General features: G+C 43.2%; 1 protein-coding gene across 3 annotated transcripts in view; it reads left to right on the top strand.

The window, feature by feature from the left end:
- DUSP16 (dual specificity phosphatase 16) overlaps nt 1-16,110 on the top strand; it is a 198,628-nt gene extending 182,518 nt beyond the window's left edge. For all 3 annotated transcript variants that reach the window (XM_030214783.1, XM_030214784.1, XM_030214785.1), the window contains 3 exons: nt 3,345-3,504; nt 7,007-7,130; nt 10,783-16,110. In XM_030214783.1, coding sequence (XP_030070643.1) covers nt 3,345-3,504; nt 7,007-7,130; nt 10,783-11,947 — 1,449 coding nt within the window. In that variant the 3' untranslated portion in view covers nt 11,948-16,110. The remainder of the gene's footprint in view (nt 1-3,344; nt 3,505-7,006; nt 7,131-10,782) is intronic.
- The last annotated feature ends 1,142 nt before the right edge of the window (nt 16,111-17,252 follow it).

Here is a 17,252-nt window from a genome sequence, read left to right as displayed (position 1 = left end):
TAACCTGTTTTTATATCATCAGCTGCACTATCCAGCTATTGTGCTTCCTTTTTACTTTCTAAATATATTGGAAAGTTGGTTGTCCCCTCCCTTCCCCTACTCCAACTATCCATGTGTCTCATATAAACCTGCCGCTGCAATAAACTGCATAAAAACTTGCATAGAGTATGATAGTTAGACAATAAATGGCAACTTAGATTCATTGGGAAAAGATATTAGTACTGTATTGCTGATTACGTCTATTTGTCTTTCAGTAACATACATATACTGCCATGTAAGGATGTGAAAATTATTTGCATCCTCATTTTTCCTCTTTATTTTTTAGTGGGAGGGGGTGAGAGTGGGAGAAAGTATGGGTGGTGGTAGAAAATTAGAGGTGCCCTTTTACAAACTGAACTACTGTTGGGCAACACAGCCACCAGCAGTAGTTTCAAGTTGAGCGCGTGCCATTTCCAGCTCTCCCCAGAAAATTTTTTTTTTTTGTCAAGCGTGGTGCTAACCCGCCAATAATTGTGGTTCATTCTGCAACCCGGTATTTGTGCTTCCATGCTGTAGTCACTGGTGGTCGTTTGAATAGAATAACTGGGATTGTGTTTCTCCACCTTCCCCCCCCCCCCCCCCCCAACAAATTCTATCCACTTCCTTCTCTCCAAAGGGCTGTGGAAAGGACCCTGTTTAGAACTAGAGGACCCTGATCAAATCTTTCATGGTGTGCACTGTGCAGCAAGTTGTATGTCTGATTCATATTATGCTAGTCAGTCCTTGAAAATAAGCTCCCAGTGTGGTTGTGTTTGCGTAAGGGAATACTGTATACCCAGCAGCCCTAGAGGCACCTCACCATTTCAGCACTTGCTGTTTTTTTGAGTGTTATCTACAACAGAGATCAAACATCAAGCATGTTATCTTTTAGGGATATACACAAGCAGTAGTGTGCTGGGAAATTAACAGGCTCTCTCTCCAGGCATAGCCAGCTCTGCAATTTGGGGGGGGCACCTCATTACTCACGCTTCTCCCTTCCCACCCCCCATGTGGACACGCTAGGCATACCTTTGTTGGCAGGGATGCTGAGCACCACCAGCCAAATAAATGGACTACTGCTGCTGTCCACTGCTTGTTTGTGGCTCTGAGCAGCATTCCTGGAATTCTCAAGCATACTTGCTCTAGAAGTCCTGGCATGCTGCTCAGAACCAGAAACAAGCAGCAAGGAGCAGCAGCAGTCCATTTATTTGGCTGGCGGGGCTTGGTATCCCTACCAGCAAAGGTAAAGGAATTCAGAGATGCCAAGGGTGGCCCATCTCAAAGCTGGAGATTTACCACCGCTATTCTGGAGATTGAAGGCCAATGAGTGAGGTTTTTCTTGTGGACATCCATATACATATTTGCAAAAGTAAACAACAACTTTCTACAAAGTACATCCAAAACTTAATTATTTTCTCATTTCCATCTACCAAAATTACAGAGAGCAGATGTACAGATCAGCAGGACCCAAAGCAGTCCAAAACAAGTCAGAAGCACAGTTTATACCTAATTATTCAACCACTCTTAGGAATCAGCTTTGGGTTTAAAAAACAAACCATGTGCATGTAAGGACTGGATAAAGGAAGGCCCTCGGGATTGGCTGAAGCAGCCTATTCTGCCGGCGTGTGCCAGCACTGCTTAAAAAAAGAAATAATCATGGCACTGACAGAACAAGAAGAGGCAAGGAGGTGGGGGGGGGGGGGGGTGGAGGACAAAGATAGCCAATGCATGCCCGATGCCAGGAGAGTACACCAGCCCAAATTTTGTGAGCCAGTTGTTAATGTAGCTACTTTAACAACCGACTCCCAAAATTCTTAAAAATCTAACAAACAGCTCTGGTGAGCCGGTTAGAGCTGGCTCCAGCACACTGCTAGGCACAAGCAAAAGATTTAGGGCCCTTTTATTAAGGCGCATAGGCGCCTACGTGTATTCAGTGTGCGTCAAATTAGAACTACTGCCCGGCTACTGCGTGCCTTAGGTGGTAATTCTAATTTTGACGTGCGTCCAAAACACACAGTAGAAAATATTTTCTATTTTCTACAGTGTGGTGCTTACCCTGCTGTAATCGACAGTTTACCCACACTGACGCTTACCGCCTGGTGAAACCTTACTGCTAAGTCAATGGGTGATGGTAAGGCCTCAGGCCGAAAATGGATGCGCACTGATTTTAATTTTGCTGCACGTCTATTTTAGGCCACAAGAAAAGACCTTTTCTCCAGGCACACTGAAAAAATGGATCTTTGCGCATCCAAAACATGCGCCTACACCAGCGCAGGCCACTTTTCGGTGCGCCTTAGTAAAAGGGCCTCCTAGTTATTTGAGGGGGTTTTCCCTGAATTTTCCCCAATTTTCAAGTGTTGTTTCATTTCACACATTTTTAATATGTATTTAAAAAAAACTCCATTAAAAAGCCTCGACACACAAATAGACAGGATATTCTCGAGAAAATCCCAGGAGTCAGCTTTGAGTTGATAGAAATTAATCAACATGCACTAATTGACTTGACGCATGCTTAAGGGCCCTTTTACTAATTTGCAGTAAGCACTAATGCATGCTTACTGCAGATTAAGAAGCAGTACTGTGGAGTGCATTCAGGCATCCTACATTAGTTCTGGGATAGGCATGCACTTCCCATGTGTTAAAAATAGAATTAATTTTTTTTAGCTCTGGGGGCATGTCTGGGGTTGGAGAGTGGGCATGTTCTGCGCTAATCGGTTGTCACAGGTACATCACCATGTGCTAACCAATTAGCGCATGAGCCCTTACCGCCTAGACAAAAGGTGTCGGTAAGTGCTCACGTGCTAATGGCCACATACTAATGGGGAAATTAGAGCGTTGCCCTTAATGGGAATAATGGAAATTGGGGCCATTTTTAACGCTACACTAAAAGTGGCATCAGTGTGCGGGAAAGACCCGTGCTGGGGATATTGCTGGCCACTTTTTAGCGCAGCTTAGTAAAAGGGCTGCTTAATTTGTCGGTTTTAGCATGTTAAATCAATTTAATGCGCTCTAAATTTTTTAGAGCATACAGCTGAATGTGCACTAATGATTGCACATCTCTAGTGTCTTTCGGAAGCAATGTCTCCAAATGGTCTATTGCATATATTGTAGTGTCTTTCAGTAGGAGAATTAACACTGTACTGTTTGTTATTGCAGAACTGTAATGTATCAGGTCTATCATCTTATTTATACCTTCTTTTCATTGCTCTCCCAAAATAGCTGAACTTGTGCACAAGATATGTCTATATTTCATATCCTATTATTAGCGTGTTGTATACAATACATTATCTTTCTTTATCCTTGCTTTTCTCACTTTCCTCCTACAGGAGCTGATACAACAGAATGATATTGCCTATGTATTGAATGCCAGCAACACTTGTCCAAAGCCTGACTTCATTCCAGAGTCCCATTTCTTGCGAGTGCCTGTAAATGACAGTTTCTGTGAAAAAATTCTACCTTGGTTGGATAAATCTGTAGATTTTATAGGTAAATAGTTTTTTTTTTTTTTTTTGGAGGGAAGGGGGGTTGTTAGTTGCCAGCCCAGGCTTATTTATCTTTGGGGCCCTTTTACAAAGATGCAGTAGAAAATGGCCATATAGCACACCTTTACACAGGTCTTTCCTGTGTTCTAAGGCCATTTTTACTATGGCTGTAACGTGGCCAATTTTCTATATTTTTTTTATTGGTGGCCATGTGCTAATGTTGCTTTTAGAATGCGGCCATTTTTGGACATTACCATGTGAGTACAGCCTTCCAGTTTGGAGCATCCCAGGGGCAGATAAAAGGGAAAACTATTTAGAAATGAAAAATTAATTTCTTTATGAGAACTCTATTTTAATAAAGAGAATTCAATTAAAAAAAAAAAAAAAAGCAGTAACAAACTGATGAAAGGCCAAGAGAATGTATACTGGTAATTCAGTTATAAAACAGGCATTCACAACATCCAATGCATGCCACTCCAAAGAGCTCTGGGATGTAAAAAGCTTCATGAGCTAGTCAGAGAGGTCAATTTTCAAATATCCCTTTTATCTGAGTAAATGCCTTTTGAAAATTGCCCCATGTGTGTGAACAACAAACGCACTTTTATCTGCATTCAGTAAAGGCAGTCCTGGGGGCGGAGGGACCAAGATGCATAGAGTTTTTTTTGTTTGTTTGTTTGTTTGGTTTTTTTTTGTTGTGGGGGAAAAATTTAAATACATGTTTGTGGCTTTTTTTTCCTCCTCTTCAGCAGTTTTCAGAAGTGTATAAACTTTTTCATTTTGAAGATTGGCGCAAAGGCCGTGGGTAAAAGGTATCTATGAACTTTGCAGCAGTGAGGCAGCTTGAAAATAATCTTCCATAGAGATCTAAGTGGCAAGTGCTATGCACCAACTGTGCATAAGTCAAGTTCCAAGACTGGCTTTCACTCCTCATGCAGCCTGGGGATAATGTGGAGGCACTATGTACAGCACTTGCAAGGAGGGAGTCCCAACCATTGCTCATTGATGACACCTACTACATGGAACTAGGGTACATTCATACCAGATTTCAGAGGGAGTTGTGATTTTGTTTATCCTGGACAAGGAGAGGAGGAGTGGCCTAGTGGCTAGGGTGGTGGACTTTGGTCCTGGGGAACTGAGGAACTGAGTTCAATTCCCACTTCAGGCACAGGCAGCTCCTTGTGACTCTGGGCAAGTCACTTAACCCTCCATTGCCTCATGTAAGCCGCATTGAGCCTGCCATGAGTGGGAAAGCGCGGGGTACAAATGTAACAACAAGGACCTTTATTGCAATTGCTGGGCTAGAGCTGTTAGAATTCCCTAAGCATAGCAGCCAGCTCTGTCGGTGCTTGACCACTCCCTATAGTGGGCAAACTCCTTGGCTGTTTCCAGAAAGGGATAATTTCTATTGGGCTTAGCACCTCCAATCATTTTTAACAAATTGGCTCCTATGACCCTGGATTTTTGTGTGTGAATGAAGGTGTATGGCACCAATAGGGCTGGTTTTGATAGGAAACCTGAAGAAAGAGGAATAAACTGCTGGGGCAAAAAAAAAAAAAAAAAGAAGGCAAGTTGATATCAGCTAACTTTTTTGAGTTAATCCAAACAATAAGGAATACTATAGTCAAAGCTATGTATTTACGGAATCTTATATTGTTTTAAAGTACATCACCATTAATGTACACAGCACTGTAGATTAATTTTCATAGAGCCAAGCCTCTGTCCACAAGGACTTAAAACAAGCTTCATTACAGGGAGAGTGCTCAGGGTCACAGAGTTAATACCGGACAGGAGAAGTGAACCAAAGTTAATCTATGTATTAGGTTAACCTAGATTTTGGAAGGCACATTCTGTTGCTTTTACTTTATTTTTTTCTAAACAGTATGTACCAACAGTTACTACCAGTTCAGTTGCTATTGATGAAGTGATTTAGTCTGTTTATTGCAGATAGCAAAGGGATAACATGTTAAGGCTGTGTTGTAAAGGCAGAGGGCTTTTTTGTTGTTGTTGGGTTGTTTGTTTTTTAAGGAAATCTTGGTTTGACGCCAGTTGACTAAGGGGGTCTTTTACTAAAGATTAGCTTGCGTTATCTACAGCAGAGCCCAAAGGAATAAAATGGACCCTGCTGCAGATAACTTGAGCTAATCTTTAGTAAAAGACCCCCTAACTATATAGGAATAGTGAACCTATTTGTCTCTTTTGTATATAGAACTTTTCCAGATATTAAATGTAGAATGAATATAGAAGACAATCACAAAGGACAGCTTAATATTAAAGAGGGAATTCATCAAGCTGTGTTAGGGTCTTAAGTCATGTTATTTGGCCCTTAATATGACTTTTAAACAGCCCTAAGACTGCTTGACTAAAAATACCATGGTGATATTTGAGTAGCTGTAGGTTACACAGTAATGAAATGCAAAGCATGCAAATGCATGTTTTCAGCTCTTTACTATACAAATACCCTAACACGACTTTCGGTGTAAGGCCCTAAAATCACAGTAAAATAACTCCAGCTTTTTGCTGGGGTTATTTCAGCACCGAACAGCATCGGGCCAGAAAGCCATGGCCCAGTTCTACCAGGCCGCAGGCCGGCAGAGCAAGGTCCATCCACCCCCTCTCCCCCTGAAGATTTCAGGCCCCCTACTCCTTTGAAGGCCTCCTCCCAACCCCTACATGGGCTACCATTGAATGCATTGGTGGTCCAAGAGAGGTCTTTGAGTAGGAGTGAGGCCCAGTTGCTCCTGCCCAGTCTAGCACCTGCCTGAGTCATTTAAAGGTAGCTCAGGTGTGTGGGGGGGGGGTCCTTCAAAAAATTGGGGGGCCTGGAATTTGGGAGTGAGTGGGCAGGGCCTCAGGAGGGGGGGGGTCTTGTGCCAGGTTGGGGAGGAAATCTGCTCTTCCACCCCGGCAGCATTGGGCCATGGCTATGCGTCCCAGTGCTTCCAAACTGTGGGAATAAGGTTTCTTGCGTTAAAATGGGATTTAGCAACCTGCAGTAGTGAGATCCAGCAGGTTACTGAATCTGGCAGTAAATCAAGGTGTGATAAAATGCAGTTTTGTACCGCACCTTGATGAATTCTTCACTGAGTAGCAATGGCCTAATTTTTTTTAACTTTTATTTTCATTTCCAAACAATATAGTCACATAATAAATGTAACTAAGGAAAAGAGGAAACAAAATTGCATCTGAGGAGATAAAAGGAAAATAATCTTACTACAGTAGTCTCCACCATTCAAGGAAAATGACCTCAATTTTAAACTTTTTTTTAAAGTCCTTTTAGATTCCTCCTGCTCCTTTTATGGTTTTTTAGCTCTGTCAGAATCTGGGTTACAGCACCACTGAATAGTCAAGCTGGTCACAGATGTGTGGTGTTTTTTCTTTGTTTGTTTTTTTGTTTGCCCGGCAGCATTTCATTATGTATAGGTTTCTCTGTGTCTCTGGGTGCTATAATGTTCTTTTGAACTGGTGAGCTTTTGATAGTGATTGCCTCATTCATTCTTGTTGTGCAGAGAAAGCAAAAGCCTCCAATGGACGTGTGTTAGTTCACTGTCTTGCTGGAATTTCTCGATCTGCCACTATCGCCATCGCCTACATCATGAAGAGGATGGATATGTCCTTAGATGAAGCCTACAGGCAAGGCAGTAGCTTGTGTTTACTGGTGCCCCATTAAATTTTGAAGACATATGGGACTGAGGGAACTAATTACTTTTATGGACCATTATGTAAAACAGTGTTTTTCAAGCTAATCCTAGAGTATCCCCTAGCCATTTTGGATTTCAAAGATATCCACAATGAAGACACATGAGAGAGATTTGTATGTACCACCTGCATTGCTTGCAGATCTCTCGCACATTGTCAGTATGGATTTCCTGAAAATCAGATTGGCTACGAGGTATGTTAGGGCTGGCTTGAGAGTGACTGATCTAGAGTTAGTCACATGGGGAGCATGAACCCCATAATAATTAGTTGATAAATATTGAGTGTAAAAGCAGTATTCTTTATGATTTTATCTTGGGGAGAAATAAATGTATATTAGGGATGTGCATACATTAGTATGCATTTGGGCCCCTATTTACAAAGCCACAGCTCTTCACTTTGAATGGGCTGTGTCGGCAGTGCTGTGCAGCTTTGTAAATGGGGGTTGTTTTTTTAGTGTGCACTAAATCATTAATGTGCTTTAGCCTATAAATTAACATATATTAAGTTGATGTATGTTTACATTTTTTGTTAAAATGTGTGTGAAATTAACCAAAAATCAATAAAGTTGGGGAGAGGGGATGTCAAATAAATATACAAAAAAAAAAAAAATTCCTGGGCACATGCCTAATATGAAGTGTTAGTAGTAGTGATGGTATATACATACCATATCCCTAATGTGCAGTGCTGTAGTTATTGTGATGGTATATACATACCATTAAGGGGAAAAGAGAGGAGTAGAAAGGGAAAGAATAGGTGGGAAAAAGCTTCCAATAGTAGCTAGGGGAAACAAAGGAAAAAAGGTTTTCAAATGGAGGAAAACTAACTTGCATTACTCCACTGATAAAATAATATTGAAGAAGATAATTATATGTTAGATTTTTGGTGGCCCTTGAACTTTGCCTAAGTGAGTGAAATTTTGCAGACAGAAGTAGAGGAGTGTGGTAGCCGTGTTAGTCCACTCTTAAGGTTATCAATAGAAATCAAACAAAATAAAACATGGAAAAGAAAATAAGATGATACCTTTTTTATTGGACATAACTTAATACATTTCTAACATTCTGTTAGAATATCAATGATATGCTTTGATGTCCCCATGCATACCTCCTACCCACCCCCATCCTCCCACCCTGTCAGACTGTCATAGTAATGCTTCAATATTTTCACTTATATACACTGTCAGCTAGCACATTTGCTTATTTCCAATCTGAGGAAGAAGGGCACCTTCGAAAGCTAATCAAGAAATGTATTAAGTTATGTCCAATAAAAAAGGTATCATCTTATTTTCTTTTCCATGTTTTATTTTGTTTGATTTCTATTGATAGCAGACAGAAGTGTAAGAGATGTAAATAGTTTTTCAGGCCCAGTGGTTTAGTGGTAGTGCTGCATGCTGCTATGATGTTTGAGCTTTGTTTCCAAGCCATATTTCTGCTCTTTAGACTGGCTGAAGATGGGAATGCTGCAAAATAAGCTCTTGGAAGGGAAGGAAGTCCCAGCTATCACTAAGCAACCCTTGTTGGTCAGTCTCTGAGTGCATATCTGCTGGATTCTGAAGGAAACCATGATCTGTGACCCTTGTCATAGATTTTCCCTGAGAACTGTGACAGGGTTGGAGTTTAAAAATGTGAACATAAGTATTAGTTGTGGATAAAGGCTCATAGTATGTATCTCAGTGAAGGCAAACTGTTATTTAAACTAGTCCCCAAATGAGTAATTGGAAATTGCAAAGCCAAAACTATCATTTTTAATTAACTCTCCTCACACCCCACCCCACCCCCCCCCCCCCCCAAAAAAAAAGAAAACCCAGCCTCTTACATTTTGTCACAGAGTACCTTATCTTCTCTTTTAAAAGTAACTTGAGAGCCATACAGGCTTATTTTCGAAAGGAGAAAAATGCCCATGTTCGGGAGATGGGAGTCCGTTTCCCGTGGGCGGCCAAATCGGTATAATCGAAAGCTGATTTTGGGCGTCTTCAACTGCACTCCGTCGCGGGAATGAATAAAGTTGACGGGCGTGTCGGAGGCGTGGTGAAGGTGGGACTGGGGCGTGGTTATCAGCCGAGCAGAGATGGACGCGCTCGGCCTATAATGGAAAAAAGAAAGGCGTTTTTAGCGAGAATTTAGGACACTTTTTGGACACTTTTTTTCTCACGAACAGGTCCCAAAAAAGTGCCCTAAATGACCAGATGACCACCGGAGGGAATCGGGCATCACCTCCCCTGACTCCCCCAGTGGTCACTAACCCCCTCCCACCAAAAAAAAAACCCACTTGCAAAAACCTTATTTCCCAGTCTCTATGCCACCCTCAAATTCCATGACAGCAGAATGTGTTTGATCCTCTCACAGTCTTTCCCTGGGTCAGATGTGGCTCTCGGGTGCACTGCAGGGTCACATCAGCATTGCATTGTGGTGGGTGTAGGGTATTGGGCTCCGTGATTTCACTAGCTTGTGTTACAGTCTCATGATGTTGGTAGGCTTTTCCCCCATGGTGCTTTTCCCTCTGCTTACTGGGTCAGAGTGTGCCCGGTTTTGTTTCCGGTAGTCCACGAGGTAGTGGCCATTTTTGTAAGTCCGTTTTAGATCCCTTTTGTGTGTTAGCCACGTTACAGAACTTAGTTCTTACCTTGAATGTTGCTGAAAGAGGGCATTGTACACCATTCTGCCAGCTCTGACCTACTGCTAATCTTAGTACCAGGGAGACTCGTTGCCAGTGGGGCACAACCTCTGATCTGCAGTTAACTGTGAGTAAACGCGGTTATTGAAATAAAGGACGTTTTCAGCGAGATTAGTCTTACGGTGTGAACTGCTATGCCAAGGTTATACAGCAGCAACAAGTCCTGTCCCTGGAGCAGTTTTAGTGGGTAATGCAGGGCACTTCAGGCAGGCGGACCCAGGCCCATCCCCCCTACCTGTACCACTTGTGGTGGTAAATGGGAGCCCTATAACCCCCCTCAAAACCCACGGTACCCACATGTAGGTGCCTCCCTTCACCATTAAGTGCTATGGTAATGGTGTTGAGTTGTGGGGGGGGGGATTTGGGGGTCTCAGCACCCAAGGTAAAGGAGCTATGCACTTGGGAAGTAATTTAATGTTCTTTCCTATTTTTTAAAAGTGCCCCCTAGGGTGCCCGGTTGGTGTCCTGGCATGTGAGGGAGACCAGTGCACTACGAATCCTGCCCCCTCCCAAGACCCAAAGCCTTGGATTTGGTCGTTTTTGAGCTGGGACGCTTCGGTTTCGATTAGCGCTGAAAAACGAAAACGCCCAGCTCAAACAAATGCCCACATCTCAAAAACGCCCAATCCAATGCATTTCCCTGGCACAAGCCGTATTTTCGAAACTAAAGATAAACGTCCATCTTTTTCGAAAATACGATTCGGCCCACCCCTTCACGGACCCGTTCTCGGAGATGGACGTTCTTACACATGGGCGTTTGCGTTCGATTATGCCCCTCATAGTGATATGAGGTGTATATTAAGGAAACTGCTTGCCATTCATAACACATGAGATTAAAAACGTTACATAATTAGTATGAAGACATTTTATGTTTTTATTTCTATATCTATTGAGGTTTCTTTTACTTTTTTAACAGATTTGTGAAAGAAAAAAGACCAACCATCTCTCCCAACTTCAATTTTCTGGGCCAGCTTCTGGACTTTGAAAAGAGAATTAAGACTCAGGCAGGGCAGACTGTACCAATCAGCAAGCTGAAACTTCTCCACGTAGAAAAAGTTAGTGAGCATGGAACTGTCCCAGAGTGCAGGCAAAGCAGTAGCATTTCCATAAATTTGCTTTGTGCCAACTCTACCTCTGAGGCTATAGAGCAGAAGCCAGTGTTCCCTGGAGGCCTCCCATTCACAGCACCTCCAACATCTCTTGAAGACTCTCAATTACTCCAAGATTTCAATGGACTCCATGTGTCCTCAGGTGAAAGGATAGAGGATAGCAGTAGGCTTAAACGCTCTTTTTCTTTGGATATCAAATCTATACCTTATTCTTCAAGCAACCATTATGTGGCAGGTTTGGCTTCCTTAGAGGACAATTTTGAGTTTTACAAGTCTGCCACTGCTGTAGAGAACAGCAGTAAGTTATGTCAGTTCTCCCCTGTTCAGGAAGTTTCAGAACAGTCACCAGAACCCAGTCCTGACAAAGAGGAAGCAAGTGCCCTGAAGAAGCCTTCAAGTTCTTGTCCGACAGATAAGAAAAGCAGTCGGCAGCACATGGGAAGAAGTAGCAACCTGACCCAGAGGCCACTGTTATACCCACTTCATCGGAGTGGAAGTATGGAGGATAACTATAAAACCAACTTTGTATTTGGTCTCTCCACCAGCCAGCAGCATTTGGCTAAGTCTACAGCAGGCATGGGCTCGAAGGGCTGGCACTCGGACATTTTAGCTCCTCAAACATCAACTGCCTCCTTGACAAATGGCTGGTATTTCACCACCGATTCCTCACATTTCTACTCTGCATCAGCCATTTATGGAAGTAATGCCACTTACTCTGCTTATAGCTGTAGCCAGCTGCCTACTGGTTGTGACTTGACCTGTGCTGTGCGCAGGAGACAGAAGACTAGTGACCGAGGTGATTCCAGGCGCAGCTGGCACGAAGAAAGTTCTTTTGAAAAGCAGTTTAAGCGAAGAAGCTGCCAAATGGAATTTGAAGGGAGCATGTCAGAAGGCAGGTCCCGAGAGGAACTGGGCAAAGTGGGTAGTCAGTCCAGCTTTTCTGGAAGTATGGAAATCATTGAAGTGTCCTGAGAAGCATTAAACGAATGGGGCTTAAGAAATAAAGAGCTGTTTTTAAGAACACTTCCCAGTAAATCTGAAATAATGATTCTGATACTTTTTAGCTAATGTGATTTCATTGGAAAATAATGGAGATTGAACTATGGTATATGTTGTACTATAGTAGCTGCACTGGGGAGACAAAAACAAGTTGCTTTTCACCCTCCAGGTGGAAGGACGTATGTCACAAATATTCTCCCTACCAGAAGAAGCAAATCTATGCGATATCATTGCACATCACTTTACATTATTCTCGGTCAGTGTGAAGGAAAGTCTCTAGATGCCAGAGTGCACAGCTTCTTGATGCGGTTCAGATGTATTACTTCACCTGACCAGTCATCGCATGATTCTTCTTCACTGCACCTTCGCCTTCAGACTGAGCCAGTGCCCAAGGGAGGGGTGGGAAGAACACTTAGTTCATGACAAGTGAATTTATAAAACAATTACTCCCACAATGACACATACTGGTGGGATCCTGAAGACAAAAATCTCTTGGAATTGTAAATAATAAACTGTTGATTGAAAGGACAGGTTTAGGTGAGTTGGCAGAACTAGTTAGAGGAAAAAAACAGTACCTCAAAACATAAAGGTAATGCTTTTGTGGCTACACGTTTGTTTGTTCAACAGCCAATGTGAATAGGTAGTCAGCTAGTCCACTCTTATCCAGTTTGAATGAAGCTGCCTACGCACAGGACTTCAGCTTTCATGCAAGAAAAAGCATTGGGAAGAGGTGTGTTTTTTATGTTTGCTTTTTTGAGAAATGCAGGCCTGGTCCACAATTGTTTGTTGATCTCATTATGTGCTAGGAGGGGTTCCCTTGTGCAGATCTACTAGTTCTTCCTCCCTACTTGACTCCTGGAACATAACATCTTACCTGCTGTTTTCCTCCCACTTACCACTTTGGCTGAGAGAAAGAATGGAAGACCAGTCTCCGGGCCTTTGCCTCATGACAGAGGCTTTATAAAGCTGTGCAGCCCACACCTACCCCTCCCTGCCCCTTCCCTTCCCTTCCCTTCCCATAGCTGAGTTATGTGCGGGAGAGAAGACTAGAAATCATGATGACTACAAGTGAAATCGGCATGATACATCAGACCTCATCTGGTTGAGTGGTAGACAACATTGTGAAACTCTTTCAATGCATAGCTGTTCGAATCATTCTTTGTTTCTTACTTATTATAAGGACAATTGTGGATCTGTTTAGATGTGCCTGGTTTGCCTTCTAGTAAAGACTGATGAATTGCTATGCACTAGAGTCTTAAAATGTTGCCTACTCAAAGAGTGAGAGCTTCAGATTGTTCCCTAAGCTAGGCCAGGCTTAATTGACTGAAAAGCTACTGGAAGCTTTTAACATGTTCTGCGCCTTACACATAGTGATATTCTGGTTTCAATCATTTAACTCTTTATTATTGCTCATTTTTTTACCTTTTTGGTAATTCTGGCATTTTCTTCCTCATACTAGCTAGAAATTCTGTAACATCATGTTCTTTGAATTTTGTGTTATCATTTTCTATAAATCTCTGGAACATTAGCGTGTCAGAGAATGTCCAGGCAGCAGCAAGACTATAAAATCTGCTGAGACAACTTGCTGTTAAAGCAGAATTGTAGCAGAACATTTTTCACCATGAGAAGTCTGTATTCATCCATTTTGCAGAATGAATGGTGTTATAGTAAATCCTCTGCAGTCCTACACCTGAATGTCATCCAATATCCTACATACATAGTTTCTAGTTTTCAGGGAAGAGAGGAGTTAAGGAGCCTTCATTTTCTCCTTCTTTGTAGGTAAGGTCCTCCACAGTGATATGCTAGAAGGAGATATTGGAAGCTTTTGGGAGACCCCTGTTAAATTATTTTATGAAAGCAGATTAACTGAGTACAAAAGTGCAGGCGAATATTGTAACAGTCTTTCTAAGAAGTTGGCAGTACTTTTATTAGTCTTGCAGAAGTACTCTTGTCGCCAGGACAATAGACTGCAAGTTCATTCAGAGCTATATCTGTTACTACCATTTGACCAACTCTGAGATGATGACTTGAGAAAAATCCTTTGCACTCCCCACTGTCCTTTTCAGTCAGAGGCCAATTGGTAAATCTGAAGCTGCCAAATGTAATTTGGAGAGCATGTCAGAAAGCAGGAGGAACTGGGCAAAGTAGCTAGTCAGTCCAGCTTTTCCAGAATTAAATAAATAATTGAATTTCCCTAAGAAACATGGGGTGGTCATACACAGAACATTTTGTCCCTTATGTTAGAAGCCCTTACGCATGAAAATATCAGCATTTAAACATATACCTCAAATATTAGAAATCCAGGTTAGAAAGCTAAGATTTACACATATAAATCTTTACTATGTGTATACTACAAGGAGGTGGGTGAGGTTTGGGCAGGACTAGGGCGAATCCAAATGAGACAAGTGTATTCCCCATTTCCAGATGAGGAATGCATTTATATGATTTCAGAAATCAACATTGAGATTTACAGCTGCTTCTGGGTACGTATGAGTTTTGTAAAGTACTTGTTTGGGCAGCACCATACAGGAGAAATTAGGGGAGGTTGGCTCCGTAATCCTCCAGTGGTTCACCCTATCCCCACCCCTAAAAAAAATTGTTTTACTGCCAAATAATTGTGGCCTGTGTTCTAAATTGGGTGCTTTTAGATCTTTTGGGTTCCAAAATGGCACACACACAAATCTGTATTCACACCTGTTCTGAAATACCAGCTTATGCATGTAAATGCCAATACTTAGACATGTATGTTGATGAATTGCTTCTGATGTTTCAGGCTTTGATATATGTTAAATGGTTGCTCCTGCCCAATGTAACCAGTGCATACATGTGCATTCCCACTTGTATTTTAGAAGAGGCTCTATATTGGCATATTTGTTTCTAAAATATTACTAGAATGAGGTATGTCCTGACCTGGACATTGCAATTCCAATTTCTACATTCTATCGAAAATATTTGCATTTTGCCCACTCATTTTAATACTATGCAAATTGCTTTACAGCTCAAAATTTTGAAGTTCAAGTGAAATTGTAGACTTTGAAACTACACCTCTATGTTTATTTATTTCACAATTTCACTCATTCAGAATTGTTAATAAGCTGATTTGCATGATTTTTTCACTTAGATCATTGGAAGAAGTCATCAATCTGCGTTAGGGCTCTAAGTTGCATTCTCCGAGGACAAGCAGGCCTATCTACTCTCACAAGTGGGTAACGCAGGCCGCATTGCCCAGTTTGGATCTTATGACAAGCATAAGAAGAGCTTTGTGGAGCACAAAACACCTCCACCACCCATGCTCGAGTGCCTTCCTGCCCGCCGCACAAACGCAGTCATCTCAGTTGCATTTTTACTGCAGTGAGGAGAGGGTATACTTTTTTTTACCGTCTCCACACTTGCTCGGTCTAAGAGCTTCTTTTGTGCCTCCGGCGTGTTTTTCTTCGCCTTTTTTGTGGTCCTTCCGTTTACAGAACTTTGTTTTACCCTTTCCTTTTTCTTAGTTTTTTTTTTGCCAAAATTTTAAGTTCCTTAATTTTTCATCATTACAAGGCCACTTTTGGGCCTTGGCCTCGGCCGGGTTCACTCCCTATTTTTTTTTCAGGTGGCTCATCCCTTTTTCTAGCACCATCACTACTTTTAATTCAGCCGACAAAGTTTTCCTGTCCATGTCCAGTAAAGTTCCCAGTGGCTTCAAGCGCTGTATCCGGTACAATCGGATGATCTCTGGAACAGAAACCCATTCTTGGTGGCTCCAGTGTTGTGTATGTGCTTGGCTGAGGAGCCAATGGGGCAAAGCTACCATCTGTGAGATTATGACTGAACGCCTCTAAGTCAGAATCCCCCCCCCTAAATGGAACAATAGTTGTTGCGATAGTAATCCTGCTCAGTACAAGAGGAACCGCAGGTTCAGACATGTGGTGTGTGTGCTTGGCTGAGGAGCCAATGGGGCGAAGCTACCATCTGTGGGATTATGACTGAATGCCTCTAAGTCAGAATCTCCCCTAAATGGAACGATAGTTGTTGCGATAGTAAGCCTGCTGAGTACAAGAGGAACCGCAGGTTCAGACATTTAGTCAGAGGAAGATCCCAGGTACTTAGACAAGTCCTATGGGATACCCTCTGAACCCTCCCCACCACCTGAAAAGAGAAAGTCTCCCCTGGAGAGCCTTTCATTTCCATCTTTTGTAAAGGGAAAGATTGCCATTCCATTTCCTTTAGAAGTGGAGGACAAGCCCAGTGCTACGATGTTCGAGGTCCTGGACTACATGTCTTCTCTTAGGGAGGCTGTGACTGTCCCTCTCCATGAGGTACTCCAGAAAGTCCTCATTAGGAATTGGGAGTCCCCTCTGTAGGTCTCAGTACTGCCCAAGAAGATTGATTCCATGTACCAGACCCCCAGCACACCTGAATTTGATAAGTCTTAGTTGCCTCACAATTCCATGGTGGTGTAATCCACTCTTAAAAGAGCCAGGCGTTCCAGGGACTATACCTCGGCACCCCCAGGTAGAGAGACTAGAACCCTGGATTCTTTTGGGAGAAAGATGTTCTAGGCCAGTGATGGCGAACCTATGGCACTCGTGCCAGAGAGGGCACGCAGAGCCTTCTCCCTTGGCACGTGCGCCGTCGCCATCGCTGGTCCGCCCACTCTCCCTCCCAGTTCGGCCTTCAGCCCGCCCACCCGCCCGTCCTCCTTCCCTCCCTCCCAGCACCAGGAACCCCCTTCCTCCTAAAATTTAAAAAGCGTACCTCCTCAGTCGGGGTTAAGGCGGCGTGCGTCGGCAGTGGCAGCGAAGCGCCTGTGCTTCGCTTGATGCGCCTTTGGCCTTCCCTGTCTCAAGCTTGAGAGACAGGGAAGGCCGAAGGCGCGTCGAGCGAAGCACAAGTGCTTCGCTGTCGACGCACGCTGCCTTAACCCCGACTGAGGAGGTACGCTTTTTAAATTTTAGGAGGCGGGGGTTCCTGGTGCTGGGAGGGAGGGAGGATGGACGGGCGGGCGGCCTGATGCTCGTTGGGTTGGAGGGAGGGCGGGTGGCCGGCCTGGTGCTGTCTGTGTGCTGCTGGGTGGGAGGGAGACCTGATGTGGGTGCTGGGTGGGAGGGAAGCCTGATGGTGGGTGCTGGGTGGGAGGGAAGCCTGGTGCTGGGTGCTGCTGGGTGCTGGGAGGTAGGGCAGGGGGGAGAGGAGGGCAGCTGGACATTTGTGGCTGGAGGGGAGAGGATGGTTGCTGGACATGGATGGAGGGCAAGAAATGAAGAAGAAAGGAGGAAAGTAAAGAAATCAATGG

The sequence above is a fragment of the Microcaecilia unicolor genome, chromosome 9 (assembly GCF_901765095.1).
Source record: "Microcaecilia unicolor chromosome 9, aMicUni1.1, whole genome shotgun sequence".
Lineage (NCBI taxonomy): Eukaryota > Metazoa > Chordata > Amphibia > Gymnophiona > Siphonopidae > Microcaecilia > Microcaecilia unicolor.
The sequence above is the reverse complement of the archived record's forward strand: the minus strand, read 5'-3'. Positions and strand labels throughout refer to the sequence as shown.